The sequence below is a fragment of the Balearica regulorum genome, chromosome 1 (assembly GCF_011004875.1).
Source record: "Balearica regulorum gibbericeps isolate bBalReg1 chromosome 1, bBalReg1.pri, whole genome shotgun sequence".
Classification (NCBI taxonomy): domain Eukaryota; kingdom Metazoa; phylum Chordata; class Aves; order Gruiformes; family Gruidae; genus Balearica; species Balearica regulorum.
Window position 1 is genome coordinate 203,636,984 of NC_046184.1, and position 17,990 is coordinate 203,654,973.

At 37.0% G+C, this 17,990-nt stretch overlaps 1 protein-coding gene across 8 annotated transcripts in view; it reads right to left on the reverse strand.

Annotated features, from left to right (window-relative positions):
• YAP1 (Yes1 associated transcriptional regulator) overlaps positions 1–17,990 on the reverse strand; it is a 92,405-nt gene that overhangs the window by 41,508 nt on the left and 32,907 nt on the right. For all 8 annotated transcript variants that reach the window (XM_075742332.1, XM_075742333.1, XM_075742334.1 and 5 more), the window contains exon 3: positions 2,275–2,390. In XM_075742332.1, coding sequence (XP_075598447.1) covers positions 2,275–2,390 — 116 coding nt within the window. The remainder of the gene's footprint in view (positions 1–2,274; positions 2,391–17,990) is intronic.

The window sequence follows — 17,990 nt, forward strand, 5'->3', positions numbered from 1 at the left end:
CTTGAGGATGAATACCCAAATTAGAACATGAAGTAGCCTTATATTTATGACGTTAGTACTCAGATTTAAGTTCCACTGTGCTGAAGTGGTACATAGTTACTTGATTTTTCCATTTGTCTCATTCTTTACCAGGCCACCAAGGAAGCGTAAGTTACATGAACTCAGCAGTAAGAAGTAACAGAACCAGATATAAAAGACTTTAGTAAAAACAAATATCCAGTAATAATTTAAAGTTAGTACACAAAGATTTGTCAAATCAGGTATCAAAACCAGAATCACATTCAATAAATGCAGGTTCAGTATTACATAATTCAAACCAAACTTCTGTTAAATGCAAGTAAGTTAAGAGTAAGCAGGTGCATCCAAAGAGTCAGTTCCAAGTCACACTACCTCAACTGATTTAAGCCTAAAAAAAGCAACACCACAAACACGTAACTCAATATACACAGAAATTCTGATTTCTTCATGCACTTTATCAAATTCAGAGCACTGGGGGGAAAACTTTACAAGATTTTCATTTCGTATTCAACACAGTATCATCTGTGAAATTAAAAATAAATGTTCAATGAATTTGTATTCAAGTAAGTACTTTCTCAAGTCACAAGACAACCCACTTAAATGTCTCAACTCTTCTTTATTGGATGAGCAACAATATCTATTCAGGATCACTTGCTCACACACACCAATTACACGTAAATTCTTGATTTTCTTTTAAAGATAATCCTTGTGTACTGATGGCTAGATTCTCTTTTAGATTTTTACTCTTTACAACTACCAGTTTATTTTTCTGCTAAGGACCCTTCATTTCTTTCTAAGTACATAGAATGAATTCTACGTCACTATCAGTATTTTTTCCTGTTAATTCTTTGTACAAGGTTTGAGGAGTTATCTTAAAACACAGAATTTATGTCAATATTCAAGCAGCAAGCATCCAGTTTTAGCACAAATAAGATAAACCAAAAGGCAACACAGACCAAGGGAATTGTTTCCTTTCTCTTATTCACTGTTCTTCAGAAGTGTCCCTACAAAAACGTCACCTCTATTGCTTGAGGTTTCCTGGGATATATTTAAAGAAAAATTAATCACAGACATTTTCACATCAGAGCGAGACCTTAATTGCTCTGAACCATGATTTCCTGAACTTGAACAGGGCTCTAATTTGTTTCAGGATAATGCAACCTCCTCGCCTAGCCAGCAAAAAGTTTCATTAGCTTCCTCTATAATACTCAGTCATGAACAGCACAGTTTGGTCACGCCTGTTATCTTTTGGTATTGTCTGCAGCATATGAATTGTGGCATGAAACAAAGCTGTATAAACAGACAACAAAAAGCAGCACTAGAGAATAACCTTTGTGAAATACAGGAACAGCAGACATACACAAAATACAATCAGCGTGTGAGAAAATAAATAAAACATGAGACTCAGCGATGGACAGAAGGTGACAAAGCATAGGGAAGAGCGCAGTGGTCAAACTAGCATGGCACCAAATTTATCTGCTTGGTCTCTGCACTGTCAGGACAAGAGAGCTCTGAAAACATACGGGAGATTCTACAGCAAGAACAAGCACACTTTACTGCTGTCTAGTGACAGACCTCCCAGACTAGCTGAAAAACAATTCTTTATTCTGGGAAAAGAGATCAGATTTCCTCCGCTAAAGCAGTAATCATGATACAGGATTTTAGAAATGATAGGAAAATAAGAGGAAAATCAAAATGTCTATGCTTCCAAACAAGATTTTCCAGATGTTTGCTTTATTTTTTTAGGGAAAACAGAGGGGGAATAAATAAAAAAAAAAAGAAAGAAAAAAAAAAGATGGTCATAACTTATGTAGGAAATGTAAATGAATGGGGTACACCAGACCTAATAAGTGAGCAAGGGGAAGCAGAACAACACCGCAGCACAATAGTTTTAATGCAAATTGATGCCAATTTAATGGAAATTCTGGTCTTCATCAATTTAACGGCATTTCAGTCAGAAGAAATTATACAAAAATTCTGCTTCTTTAAATGTTTGCATCATTCATTTGAAAAAAAATAAAAAAACAAATCAAAGAACTATTTTCTGTTGACATCATAAATATTATGCAAATTCTCTTACCTCCAGTATCAGCCTCTTGCTTAATCCATCAAGCACCAACAGATTTAAACACCAGGTAATTAGAGAGACATTTTTGAGATTTGGATTTCCTCCCCCCCGCTCCCCCCCCCCCAATTAAAATAGCTAGTGAGATCTTCATTTGTATGATCTTTTTCATAAATACAATTTTTGCTTACCCGATGCTGAGTTCATTATGTTCTGCTGCACGGAAGGACTGGTGGGGGCTGTAACATTCATCTGGGAAAGCATGGCCTTCCTAGGATCTTGCCATGTTGTTGTTTGATCAATGTGACTAGGACAAAAGAATGAGAGAGTTAGGACAATCATGCATTCACAACGATGACCTGCTAGCACAGAAAGTTTAACAGCAAAAGGTTGTGCTTGCCCACAACAGCCACATTCAAAACCAAGCAGAAACTGCTTGGATTCTTTCCAAGCATCACCTTATGACAGATTCTCAAATCCTTACTCTGGCCGCCGCCGCCACCACTTTCCCAACAAACAGCTGTAGCAGTCAGAGCTAGAGCAATGGTGAGATAAGGCTCAACGTGACTATCATAATCTAGACTGTTGTACCATAACTAGATGTTGTACCCTTGAAATAAACATTCTCTTCCTTTTCTCGTTGATTAATTACTTATCATTTTTAAAAGTGACTTCAGAGTCTTTCAAACCAAGTCAGTTATGTCTGCAATCTCATGCACAGTCCAGTAACTTGGCATGAGTTCACATTCGGTGCCTAGGGAGTTGTAACGAACTGGCTAGTGAGCAATCAGTGTTCCCAAACTTACTGTGCGCAAACCACATTCTCAGATTATTTGATGGACTACTCCCCTCACCACTGACAAATGAACAATCTCTTCGTGGTAATTTAAGTAACTAGTCACACTAGAGCAGTGATATCAAAGTGATGTGCCTTTCAGCTTCATATGAAAAGATGAGGACAGCTGGACTGTTGAGTAACTCAACTAGCCCTCTCCAGAACCAAATTACAAAACTTTGGGAGCTTAGATATATCTGTTTTGAAAAAACTGGAAAGTACCTTCAGCACTGTCATTCACAAAAGTATTCAATTCAATGAAAATACAAAAGCGTAATGAATGATTACTTCACCTTTTGAGTTTGTGATTAGCATGTTTTGCTAATAAATAACAAATGCAGGCATTCATAACAAGCATCAATGTTATCTTGATGCCATTAAGCAACACTGCTCCAAGTAGTATATGTGGACAAAAATAAAACTAATAATACACACTGAGCATTTACAACAAAGCTTGTTATCAATTCATTTAGAACTGGTATCAATTAAAACTCATATTCAAATAGTACCATTATCAATTAGAATCTAAAGCATCATTAACTTGGTACCATTCTTTCCTTACATTAATAATCCTTAAAGTTACTTTGTCTAGATTACATGGAATGTCTATATTCATTTACTTCAGCAAAACCACAACATTTAAAGCTGCAATATAAATTCTACTGGTGATCTGAGTTCAAAACTAAGTACTCCAACTCTTACCTCTGCGTTGTACCCATGTCTTACACTGCGTGTGCTATCTATCTTGGATCAACACGTATTTGTACTGAACTACCAATCAGGCTGTAAGTTTTCCATGTTTTTGTTGGGATTAAATAATAATTGTGCAGCAACTGTTCCCAATTCACAGTTTCTCTTATTTTAAAGCATATTCAAGTTTAAGAGCTGGTACTGTATTATTGTAGACATTCTAAAGGGACAAACCATTCAGATTTGGTCACCTCAACACTAGCATCTTTGCGGACACTGACATCTGACTTTGTCACCCCGGTCTCCACTGACGAGAAAGGAATCTAAATAAGCACTGTTAGGATGTAATTAATTTGATCAATTTAAGGAACATACTGAAGGTGAACCAGGCCTTTTTTCTCTTTCAATAAGGGAACCTAAGTTAACTAGGTCAAATGCATTGACATTAGAAGAGATGAATACCAAATTTTGTTTATGTATTTGCATGACCACAACATTCAAGAGCTATGATCATAAATTAAGATCTCATCAGAGGTCAAACTAGACAAACAAAACAGAGTATTATTTTCTCCCTGCCGTAAGCAACTGATTGCTACGCCTAGAATCTTACTAAACCCTTGACTCCAATTAATAAAAATGTGCTCCACTGCATTAGTAAATGTTTCTAACATGTTATTTGATGTTCAAAAAATGGTGTTTTCCCCAAAAATACTAAATTTTGTAACTACTTTGTAATTTCAAACAACTGAGAAGGAATAGATAGAAATTCAGAAGATTATTTTGGTGACTACTGCCCCGTTTTATGCTTACGTAAAATTATTTATCACATTCTAATCACTGAAGGGACTTTCTGTTATAAGATAGAAGGTATCAGGAAATGGCCTTTAAGAAAGTTTTAAGATATATGTATTTTACCCTCACTAAACATGCACACAAACAATTCCAGGTCAAAGAGTTACAGACACATTGTAGCAGGGTCACAAAATAGGCAGAAATGTTATTTGTACAAAAATATAACAGTAAACAAAGCTCTACTTTGTCTGCTTGTGGCAACTACTGCCAGTTTTCCCTTGTGTACAGGATCCCCCACACTGCTACTGCATGAATTAAAATGGTGTCCCAGCCATTTTGGTTTCCATGACCTGCTCATTTAATACAGGTACTATTAAGCACACAGCATTTTTGGTTGCATACGTTTTCCAATATTCAGCTCCACTGAGAAACATGCCACATGCAGCAAGACTTCTTTATTTCCTTTTTAGCCTATTTATTTATAAATCAGGGCACAACACAGTAAAGGCTGCCCTATATATACTGGACTACACATAAACCTTCATACCAGAGAACATTTTTTCACTTTTCTGCTGGTCAATTTTGCAAAGCAATGAAAGCAGGTAAAGATAATACAGATGTAAAAACACTGTATAGTAATGCTTCACAGACCATGTGTTTAAATTACAGTACCAGCATGTGCTACCCCTCCCCTCTATTTCTGATTTGTTATATTTGCTCAACTCAGTTCTGGGAACAGTGGAAACTGGGAAAACAGCACTGCACCCACGACTACACATTTGTTTATTTCCATTTAACTCCTATAAAAAATCCATGTATTACTATGAACTCATAAAATGTCTACCTAAGGCACATATTTTACAGCCTTTGTTTTTATATACTATTTGAGTGTAGAGCAAGAAACAGAAGGAAAAAAGTTGTCTCACTGCATTACATAACCATTTCTGCAGGTAGCTTTGTAAGAACACACTGAAACAGCTTTTCCAAACATATCTGAATACGGCATAGATAAACTGACTATGGAAGAAGTAATTTTAAAAGTACCTCCAGTTTTGTGCACAGCATTACCCACTCCTCAAGCCTGCTAAGCATACCACGCAAAGTATAGTTAATGGTCATACAGAGTTGTTCACATGGGTACCTATTTGAGGCAGAAGCAGCTTCCAATCCTTTCCCTAAACGAGTATCACTTGAGAACAGTCACACATTCCTTACTTACCAACTAAACTCCAACCAGTAGTCTTCTTAGAGCAAAGAGTCATAGAAGAAAAGTCTCAAAGTAAGCAAACTGATTACATTAAAATAATATTAATCATAAGGTTGGTTCAATAAGGCAAACTCTTTGTGCCCTCCCACTCAGCTATGTGCACATCACAATGGATCAGTTCTTTTCCACAACTTTCCAATCATGCTCATCAACTTAAGGAATACAAAGCACAGAAACCCCCACTTATACGGATGAAATGTTTAAATAAATCCTTGTACTACAGGAAGGAATACAGGTTTTCTATTTGTTCAGTATCTGCAGCATATGCACCAGGGTAACCTCCTATAATCACTATGTATTTCTCATTATCAATTGAAGTATGGAAACAGGACATTTTCCACAGGTAAAGATCACAGAATGATAGAATAGTTTGGGTTGAAAGGGATCTTTAAAGGCCATCTAGATTCAACCCCTCTGCGCTGAGCAGGGACACCTTCCACGAGACCAGGTTGCTCAGTGCCCCATCCAACCTGCCCTTGAACACCTCCAGGGAAGGGGCATCTACAACCTCTCTGGGCAACCTGTTCCAGCGTTAAAGATCTTTCCTTCTTTCAATTAGCAGCACAGAAAAGGTCCAAAATGGACCTAAGAACTCTAACACCAATACTACATTATCTTTCCATGCATTAAACAGATTTTTTGCATAGTAGCTGCTTTACATGACAACGGCCCCAATCCTTACATTCAATATCTTCTGTTTTACATGACCTGACCCATATTTTGATAAAGCGTAACTGTCAACCTCAAAAATTTTTAAAAAATATTAGCAAACGATATCAAATCAATGAAACCCATTAATCAGCTGTTATATTTAGCACGGTATTATCAAACTAAACTGAAATTCTAATTTTACCTACTCATGAACTAGAATCACAGCTCTGCACTGTGTGCACAGAACAAAATAAATAAATAGTCTTGGAATTAAAATCAACATCCCTAAGACAATCAGTAAGACATTTTACTTCATAGAATAAATTCCCGAATCCAACATCTAGCTATCTGACACTTATCTATTATTGTTCATCTAGGTCTAGGTGAAGCAAATCCTTGTTAAAGCTGACAAATGTTGCAGAAACTAAGGAAATCAACTTAGATTGTACCATAAATGTAGGCCTGTGGTAACAGGCCTTCGAAAAACAAAGCTAAACCACCCAGAACACCCGAAGTATTTGTTAGCAAACATGTGAATTCTGGTATCAAGAAGAGGGTCTGTTCCAAGCCACACCACTCCCTACTCTCCACCAAAAAGCACTTTCAAAGTGCTATGCTTTATGAAGAGAATCAAGCTCCCCAGCCATCCCCACATTTTACAGTCACACACAAATTATTTACATATTGACAAGAACAACATAAAAGAAAAGAACAATGTTCTCATTTTACGCACACAAAGACCATTTCTGCAGCTACTAAGAATTGGAGTTTCTAATTGAAATAAATCTTTATTGGCATTAAACACTATCACATGCCTGAAGATTTGTCAGATACAATTTCTAACCTAATTTTTAAAGAGTTGGTGGTTTGGGGTTGTTTTTTTTGGTTGAGTTTGGGTGGTTTTGTTGCTTTGGGTTTTTTTGCAGGGGGTGAGTGGTGGGGGTGTTTGCTTGTTTGATAGGGTTTTTTGTTTGTTTGTTAGTTCTTTTAAAGTACAAGGGAAAAGAAGCAGGGGATCCAGAGATCAAAATGATCATATTTGTTACTTTATTTGAAAAATAACCTTTAGGTGCTAATAGACTACTAAAATAAAACCTTTCTTAAAACCAGAGAACTGATCTGCCTTTGCACAAGATGTGACACACCTTCACATTTGTAGTCCAGTTGCTGCACTGAAAAGTCATGAGCTGTATTATTGAAAGCCAAGTCAGAAAGGAACACACAAAGGACACGCAAAAAATTACTTAAATCCTTCAAGAAAGGCTTATCTAAGAGGTCTTCAGTTTTGACATTATGTAGTATTTATGGCAACTACAGAGTCCATATTAGTAGGTATGCTTTTCAAGAATAACAGAATTCTCAGTCATCACAAAACCATGATTCTTACTTCCTCTTTTTTGCCATGATTAGCATAAAGTCATCTTATATAGGGTGCATGTCTGCTATGTCATTTGTAGTGAGAACTTTCCTTTCACAAAAAAGGATCTTCTCAGAAGCAATAAGATATTAACATAAGCAGGTCAGAAATTGCCAATTATTTTACTAAAAGGTGTAATAGAAACATGCCATTAGGAAGAAAAGCAAATGACAGTGAACAGAGATTTTAATCTTGGGTACCAGATGAACATACTATATGAAATTTCTGTAACAGCAAACAAATGCCGAAGTCTGATCTACACAGAAAAGAAATTTTGGTTTTCAGATTTTTGGGACTATTTTAGGAATTCACTGGAAATCCTATTTTATTAAAAGCAAAACACACACACCACTGACTGCATCATGACTGCCCTATAAAAACTGCTGACTTGGCATTGCATAGTTTTTGTATTGGGGATGGAAAGTCTTGGTGTAGCACAATCAAGTGCACAAATGAAGCTAAACCTAATTATTTTCTAAACTTGGTGTGAAATGCCAACTTTTCATTATATCCCAAACATGAACTGCTCCATTGACAAGGATGTCACCTACGGTTCTGCTTTAGCTTAAATGTTCGAGCTACACATTCTATTCTTTCATATTTTTTCCTTTGTCTTCCTAACCAGCTGGTTTCCTCAATTCACATAATACATAACTTTCTGGAAGGTTTTCCCTTTTTGTTTCTTTTAATCTTTATTTTAATGTAAGAACTTCAAAGATTAGATGAATCATGACCACAGTAAGTTTCTCCTCATAAATGCCATTACTGAATTATTTTAGAGCTATGATCAGTATATTTTAGTACATCAGAACTTGATATACATACTAGAAAGTTAGTTCTGCTGGTGGCTCTAGAAGAAACAGTATTTCTGCTCTTGAAACTACCATAAATTGTCTCAAAAAAAAAAATCAACTTCAAACTAACACCTTTGCCAAACCTTACACAAACTTGTCCTGTGCACAGGCAGTGTAGGCTACTTGCAAGGTACTGACCTACCTATCATTACAGCAGGCAGAGAAACCAGAATGTCTGCTTCTGCAGAGGCCTAAACTCTACAGGAAAATCACAAATGTGGTGGTCTGATCGTAGGGCAGCTGTGAAAGTGACAGTATCTACTAATTCAAGAACAGTGCTAGATGCAAACTCCTAAGAAGGGCAGCAGTAGCTAGAAGGCCACTATCAGTTTGACATGGCAGATAGGCTAGAGGACCTCACGGGTGAATTTTCCATAGTTCAGTTTAGAAATGGCATGAACAAGTAAGTTTAGAGTAGAAGCAGCCTTGGCATGAACTGCTCTCATTATCCCTCTCAACAACTGGAGTGTAGCATGCAGAGATTTCTGGGTTATGGCTGATGATGCTCTTAAGGCATTATACACAATGGAGTTGATTCAGCTTTGCCTGATGGTAGGAGCTGTGACATTCTTTGAACACTCTTTTTTCTACCCTATTAAGGGGATTTCAAGAATTGGAAAAAATTAAAACATGAAACTAACTTTTCAGCTATATTGGCCATTTTTAATTGGGTATTGTTGACTTAAAAGTGAAGTACATTTCTTTGAAAATGGTATAACAAAGTTCTAGATTTATACCTTAAGTAGTATTAATACATTGTTTGAGATGACACAAATTTCAATTCCAAGCAGCAACAGTAAAGAGAAAAGCCTGAAGGGGAAATGAGACAGCTCTGTTAGCAATTATCTCTACCCCCAAATTCAATCCTCCATAAACACTTCCCTAAATTTGCACCACTATTAGACATGGAGACACACTTAAGGTGGCCTGAGATTCTTTAAGGACTTTCCAACTGTCTTTGTGACTAACAAATCCAACAAAAGGAAAGGCTGTTGGTCACCCAGCAATGAAAATCTCATCTGCTGAGAGATTATATTCCACCCATTGCTTGGGAAAGCACTGTTTTTCCACTTGTTCTCTCTATATTAACTTGCAATATTTCCGTAGGTCTCAGGATTATTACAGCCTAATGTATATAAAAGCACACAGCAGTGAAGTTTATAAATTCTTAATCTATTTCCCAAAAATGTCAGAAAAAAACCCTAAAGTTTGTCTCCTAAGGACAGTAATGTCTCCAGCCATGGCCTAATTGCCTCAAAGAAACAGAAACACAGATAAAAGTTTCTGAATATTGCTGCAATACATAATATGGCGGTATTTTTGAATTTTCCATTTTCGAATTTTCCATATTCTTTCTTCTGTTTGACAGGTCTTTATGCATTAACTAAACAAAGTTTGCGTTGGACTACTCCTTCTATGCTACTGATGATGTCCTCACCAAATCACACCATAGGCATACGATGACAGAGAGCACACTGGTGGCATGACAATCTGTAGGTCTATCCTACTTTCAGCTTGCAAAAGCATACCTTTAAATCAACATGCAATCATTCAGTGTGCAATCACGTGTTGTGCAGCAGCCGTGATTTCATGAACTTTGAGAAAGAACACAAGCAAAATCTATGAGAATGGTGGGCACGAACATTGACCAGGTGGCAAGAGAGCCTGCCAGAGCTCTAGCCCCTTAATCAAACTATGAAATAGAACCATATACACTATCCTACATAATTACAGTCTTGGGCAGCAGAAATTCATTCAGCAAATTAACAGTTTAAATCTGAACTAGAACAAAGCAGTAAAGGGAACTTAAATGCCTTCAACGTCTCTAACAAAAGTCTAATTGGTGCAGAAATAGATTTTGCACACAGTCAGTAAGAGTCAGGCAAGTTCTACAAATCCCTCTGAAATTTATTTCTGATGCAGTTGCAGCTTGGAAGATGCTAGGAGCTACCAGAAATTCCTGAAAGCATGGCCCATGAAGCTGTGGACATTGACACACAGAGTAGAGGTTTTTACAGATAGACAAAATACAGTAGTTAAGGTACTCAAAAGCAGCCTTCATTAGCATGGGCCTGTATGCAGACAGTGCACAATACATACACCAAGGATTTAATACTAAGTTTACTGTTCTGATTATACACATCCTGCTGTTTTGGAGTTGCAGAATAGCACTAACCTTCTTAAGAAAGCACTCACAGAAAGGTCCTCATTTCAGAGTGTATAATGCTAAAATGGACGGTGGGCAGCAGGCAGTCTGATCATACATGCATGACTAACAGAAGAGATGAAGGCATGACATGACGTTCAAAGGTTTGTCAAGGTAGCACCACTTTTATTATAATGCACTCTTGAAACAACTGCCATTTGTCAAAGCAGAAACTGAAGTAATAACATGCTTATTTTTGCATTTATTATTCCTTTTCCTCATGTCTTTCTTCCCACCCTGCACTCAAGGACCTCATCCAGAAAAAAGAGGGCTAGTATCACAACGCTTAGAAGTATTTTAAACTGAGTCTCAAAAATATGATTCTTAGATTCCTCTGTGGATTTCCCAAATAAAGTAAGATTATTTTCTGAGTTTCAGAAAAAAAAAAGGAGTATGAAGGCATTTTCATTCCCAGGGCTCTTTCCATTACTTTGAAAACTATAAGAAACAGCAGTACTACAGAGACTAAAAAGAAAAGTCCTTGCTCTTACAGTCCTTGTATCAGTTCAATCCTTTCCCAAACTCCATAAATGACTAAATGCAGTGTGATCACATTCTGTATCAACAGATTTACTTAATTTTAAACTTGCCCTCTTGGTTCCACAGCAGAAAAAGAGGCTCTATTTAAAGAAACCTTAGGGGGCAGGGTGGAGAGAAGGGGGTGTGTGTAAGAAATTTGCTTCCTGTGGCTAAGTCACTCAGCATACTCAGAACTCATTGTTCTTCCTCTCCTTAATTTTAAATGAAAGGGATAAAGATACATCACCGAGGAGGGCAAATCTAAAGGAAGAACCATCTCCACTGCTATTTCAAGTGAAATTATTGGATTAATTTTACAGATACCCTCCTACGCCCCTGCTTAGCAAAAACAGAGACCTCAAGATGCAACTATTCCGTCTTCTGTTACACTAAAGACAAGGTTACACAAACACTAGCTTCAAATTATCAAGGGAAGAGCAGATGATTTTCAGAAGTGATGGGCCACTGAATTCTTTATCACTTTCTTGTCCTTTTATCTCTGAGATTCTATCTCATTTCTCTCTCCCCAGTTAGCTCTTAAAAGCAGACAAAGAAAGCAAGAGGGAAATCAAATGCCTCTTTGCATGATCAGGAGCCAGGCAATTTTACACCCCTTTCTATATACCCTATTTTTGGTTGCCTGAAGGTTTTCAAGTCAAAGAGGCTTGCCTAAGCATGCTGCAATAAAAGCTGCTATAGCCAGCTGCCTTAGTATCTAAAGGGGGTTCCTAGCAATCCTGTTGAATAACCCTGAGGCTAACCACCACCAAGGAAAACAAAATATTAAGATAAAAAGATTCTTTAGGTTGTTTCCTTATTGCTCTAAGTAGGAAGTCTTAGAGGGCAGTTCAAACTGGTTGCTTGAGTATTCAGACAATGATCACTCCCAGATGGCCTTGACAGGATGAGCTGATTCTTAAGAAACCATCAGGTAGGACCTACTGGAAATGAACGCATAGCTTTCTGCTACAAAGAATAAGTGAATCTGCTTGCCATTAAATTCATTAATATTGACAGTAATTTTAACTGTATGCTTCAGAACTGACACTTCACACCTTAAATCGATCAGCTGTTTAGATGTTCTCACTTTTAGTTACACAAACAGTGTTATGGACTATCTTTTCCCTCATTTGAGACTGCAGCTTACAAAAAAAACCACCCAACCCAAAAAGCCACCACAAAACAAAAAACACCCAACTCCTCTATTTCCTTTCTTTATACACACATCTTTTTATGTTTTTTTTCCCTTTTTTCACTTCCACTTTCCGTATTGTAGTTTCATCCCTTTTTTGACTCCTCCTTATGACTGTGTCTCAGGTAGAGCTTTTTACTTTCACAGTTCAGACAAACACAACGTGTGCTGCTGAGGATGGAGGCAGTTACTCACGTCCCTGAAGACTTTGCAGATTGCCATGTAAAACAAAGACAAAAATCTTCCAACTGCAAGTTGCTGCCTGAGTCAGTACTTTGTGCTACCTGCTCAGCCAACTCTAGGCAATCTTGCATATTCTATTTTATCTATTATTCTCTTTCATCCCCCACATTTGAGCCCCCCGGAGACAGATTTCCCAAGTTGCAACGCACCAGAAGCAATAGATTTCTCGGCACCCAGATACAACACATTGTCTAAAGGCTATGCTTTGAAAAGTTATTTTTATTTATCCATTTAACATAGGGTGACATGGACAATACAGAGCAAAAGCATAAAAAGAGATTAAGCTACTTACTATGTATCATAAATGATATATTCTAGCTATTGTAATTAAATGTATAGTATACTTAAATATAATAACTATATTTATTTTTAAAAGTGACCTAAAAAAGTTTTCAACCTGAGGATTTTCAAGTTCTAGGTTCTATATTACCCTTCACCAGTCACAAAAAAAAGTTTAAAGAGCATCAGTTTAAAAAGTATTTCAGAAGCCCATTGTTAAATCAATGACAAAAAGTAAAAATAATTTTGAACTCAAATTTCATTGCAAGTTTCAGAAGTTATCAAATGGAAATTTTCATACTATTTTGTTTTATTATTAAGAATTTGGGGAAGTAACAAAGTTTGACAGTGAAATCATCGGCAGCAAACAATCTACCTTCTTTCTAGGAAAAAAAAAGACTTATGTATTATTTAAAAGAGGTCTTAGGTTTTAATTTATTCCATTAAATCAACATAATAAATACTAATACCTCATTTTTTATGTATTTGATTTGCAGTAATTTGATTTGCTTTCTGAGTATCTTTTGGTATAGAGGGAATTAAAAATAGTGATTATAAAGAGCGTTAAGCACAGGACTTTATTTAAAAGCACATCACTTAAATTACTAACAGTTCTTAAAGTATAAATTTCATTTAGATATATGCAACAGTTTAGTCTTTGCCAAAATTAGCAACTACCATGTTTTATCAATAAACATAGTGAAGTACTTATTTAGAAACTGCTCAACCCTACCCTTAGATGCAAAACAGATCATAACATAAAAATCACAGATCTCCATCCTTCACTAAATTTCAGTGGGAGATTTATAATAAGAGTTGAAGTTCCCAATAAATCCTAAATAACTTCAAATTATCACCTTTACTTAGTATAAGTTAATTCCAAATTTAAAATCCCTGCAGTCTTTATCTATGACTTATCAAAATCAGCATTCAGCTGTGGGGCAGGGTGGGGGGGAGTGCTGCTGTAGTGGGAGAAGAGGGAAGACATTATATTTACTTACTAGATTTAAAAAAAAACCCCAGGTACTCCTATGTCTAGCATTTAAAAATCACGTTCACTACTAACAGGCCTCTCTGACACGATAAAGATATGAATACATCCTACCCACAAAAGAGATCAGAATACAGGTCACACCAGAATTTAGTTGTATATCTTTTTTAATGGCTCAGAACACCATTATAATCAAACTCTCCTTGCAGCATAGTCCCTCCCCACTTTCTAATAGACCAGCTTAGATACTTCCCCAACTTGCTTGAACCGTACGGGGTTTATTTTCCTTTTAGGAAGTGAGGCCAGCTCTTAACACAAGAACTCCCTTACAGCGTTTGTTGACCATTAGTCAGCACTTCCCTATGACCCATCCCTTTCCTCCGCTCCCTTTCAGTTCCAAATGCCGCCATTATCAACTTCCAGCTTTTCCTTTTTTGCTTGCGAAATTCACAAACTGTTTTAGAAATTCCCTTGATGGTGAAGAAGCTTTTTCAATCAGTATTAAGTAACTTTGAACTCTTGGACAAACTGAGCTCCTTTAATCTCTTCTATAAGACAGGCTTTCTGTAGCCAAAGTCTTCTTACCACCATCCTACAGGGCTACTTTTGCCCACCAACCAGGTGGCCAAAATTGTTTTAAACCCTTCGATTCAAACACAATTGTAAGCCCAAGCTCTGAAGGTTGTTCAGGCTTTTTCTATTTGTTTGGGTTTGACTCATTCAGTAGGTAGCATATAAAATTCCACATCCAAAATGTATTTGTTCCATAACCTCTGTTTGGAAGATATACTGCTACTAATCTCAGAAGTGCCAATATGTACACAGTTGAGTAATAGGACACAACTCTTCCGAATTTTAAGTAGTAAATTACAGAACAGAGTTAATGGAACAATATTCATCCCAATTCCATGTCAACTTCGACAATGCAAACCTTTCTATAGACTATGAGATATACACCTGTCAGGACAAGCTGTCTGAACTACAAATGAACACATTGTTACAACATGGCTCTGTCACAGAGACTTGCTGCCACTGCAAATTTCAGAATATATCCACTCTTGCCCTTTAAACTCAGTAAACTAGATTGCAATCTTCAGATCAGAAGGAGGTGTAAACCAATACCTGCAAGCAAAAAAAGGAGGATATATTGAGAAAAGAATGAAACCTCCAATTTCTTTTTTGATTAATATCCCTTCATAGTCATCCACAATTAGCCTGCTAAAGCCTAACACTGAGCTAATATAATCCCTTTTGTCTGCCCTACACCAACAATTTTCAACATTCTCATAAAATGTCTGATCTGTACGTAGTGGTCTGAGTTGACTGCTTCTAGTCACCATGTACTGAAAGCTTTTTAAACAGATGTCATTTTTTCACGTTGATTTTCTATTCAGAATTATGGAAGAAGGAAACAAACTACTCTCTTCTTCAGCTCCCAGGTTCTTATTTTTGAACTGAGAAGCTTGAATAAACCCAAAAAGTAAACACTCCCTTGGTTAATGCTTTCTGAGCTGTGGTTTAACACTTTATAGTTCCAGGTACTTACTCAGCAACTTCCTTCCAGAATTTATAACTCAAAGTTCAGTAGCAAACATGTACTGTTTATTGTTATCTTTAAAATTCATTCTGCAATCACTTTATACCACTACACAGGTCACAATTTTAAACTTTATCGCATAACCTTTTATAAGTAAACTGTACATTAAAAATAAATAAACCTATTTCCAGATACCGTGACTCTAGTTCTACAAATTGGCACACTTTCTAGTCACTCTTCTCTGAAATCTTATTACCCTTTAAACATATTTTCAGAAATCTGTTTCTTCAGAAAATTGTTACAAAATATTTGTGTTCAAATGAGAACTGAAGAGGACTGTTACGGATTTGACAATATCATGCTCCTCTCTACAAGAAACCTACTTGTATTTTTATATATATCAAGAAGAACAAAATGTAACAGCACAACAAGGGCAAAGAATATGCTGCAGAAGATGGACAAAATATCCAGTATGAAACTGAGAAAGTGGACAAAGCCCTAGAGTTTAGTGGCTCTATTTCAGAGTCCCCATTTCTTCGTGCTCCATTTCTTCTCATCTCTGACTCGACTACTTATATTCTGAGCTCTTCAGGATTGCAGTCTTACTTGACTAACTAAATGGACCTTGATTGCAGCAGTCCTGTAATCTAGCAGTCTATCTGGTAACTCGCCTACTCTACTGCAGGGAACAGCTGCTTGGACAGCAAGCATCATCTGAGAAGCCAAATACCACCTTCTGTGCTGCAGCGTGCGCAGAGCTGGCTGAAAGCTGCTGCTGCCAACTCTGCTTCCACATGAGAGAGGAGGAGGGGGGCCTGGAGGCACACTCCTCCCTGCTCACAGAGCAGGCCAGGAACTGCTCTTCCCTGATTTTGTCAGTGCAATGCACGGGGGAGGTAGTAGGCAGACGCTGGATTTGTCCCTTAAATACAGTAACTGCAGTGAGACCATATCACACCATCAGTACAGACAAGACAAATGAATCTGTTAAAGGAGTCGCATTTACTTAGATGGAGTACAATTTACTTAGAAATTCATTGGTGATGAGGGACTTCAAGCAAATCTGTTTCCTGGGTATCTTCATCAGATGCTAAGTAACTTACCTGAAAATCACTGTACATATTGGAGTAACAGATGGCATGCAGGTGAAAGCTGCTGAAGAACAGTTTGCACAAAAATAAATGATGTCCATGGAAAATTAATTTGCATTCTATCCAGAATGCAAGGATCTAATAAACTGTTTAATTCCTGAAAACTTTTAGCTATTTTGTAAGACAATGAAACTCATTTAAATTTCTGCACTTTAATAAAATTGAACAGCACTACACTCCAAAACAACACAGATCTCAAAACATGGTTTACCTGGCTCCATAACTGTGGAGCTGATTATTTATTTTCAGTCATGTAAGAAAGAAGAAACTCACTGTGAACCACTTCAGCACAGTACTAACAGAGATTAATTAGGGAGTGGCAGAGGAAAGGATGAAACATCAAGAGAAAGTGAACAGTGGAAGTCTAAAAGAAGAAACATGACTTGCAGAGGAATCTGGCAATCTGGTAATATCAACATCTCCTAAGGAGCCAAGCTTCATCAAGAGAAGCTGAAGCAGCCAAGGAAGGAGGTCGAAACCTGCAAGTTTACAAACCACAGGAAGAATTCTTGCTGAGAATGAACGAACTGTTGAGTTCCCTGGACAGTAATATATTGGTCTGGGAGATTAAACTGGGAGGCAGACTCTCACTGGAATGGAAGGAAGTAATGAATGAAAACAGTATGAGCCCTCTCATACTCTCAGACAGAGGAAGAATAGACAGCACTTCAGCTCACGTAGAAGAATGAACTCAATTTGTTGAGCAGAAAACTACCACAGAGGAGGAACACAGCTTAGCAGAGACTAGAAACTGTAACAGAAACTAGCAACTGTAACAGAAGGGTACCACTGCATTTGAAGATCAGCAGCTGAACAACAGTAAAAAGAACATAATGAAGGAGAAGCTAAAAGCTGATATAAATTTTCCCAATATAAAAACAGATTGTGTTTTTAAATCTGTACAAGTCAAAATAAAACTTTACATACTTGCAAAGCAAAACCACTGTTCCTTCTATTAAGCATCTGAAATGCATTGTAGGCATCAATTGAGAAAAACATCATCAAAAGCTGCAAAGCAGTAAGTTTTACAGTAAAAAAATATATGCAAGCTGCATACAAGAAATGTCCACTTCTCGATGCTAGAACTGTTTTTAGAAGTGTTGTGCAATTCCTTCTTCTCTTTTGAAAATCTTGCCCAAAAAGAAGTTCCCTCACTCTGACATTGCATATTACTAGATGAAACACTTTCACTTCACCGTAACTGGTAACAACCAAACTTTTTCCCTTAGTTTTGAACAGAAGGATTTTCCAAGACTATGCAACAAATATCCCAAGACCCTATA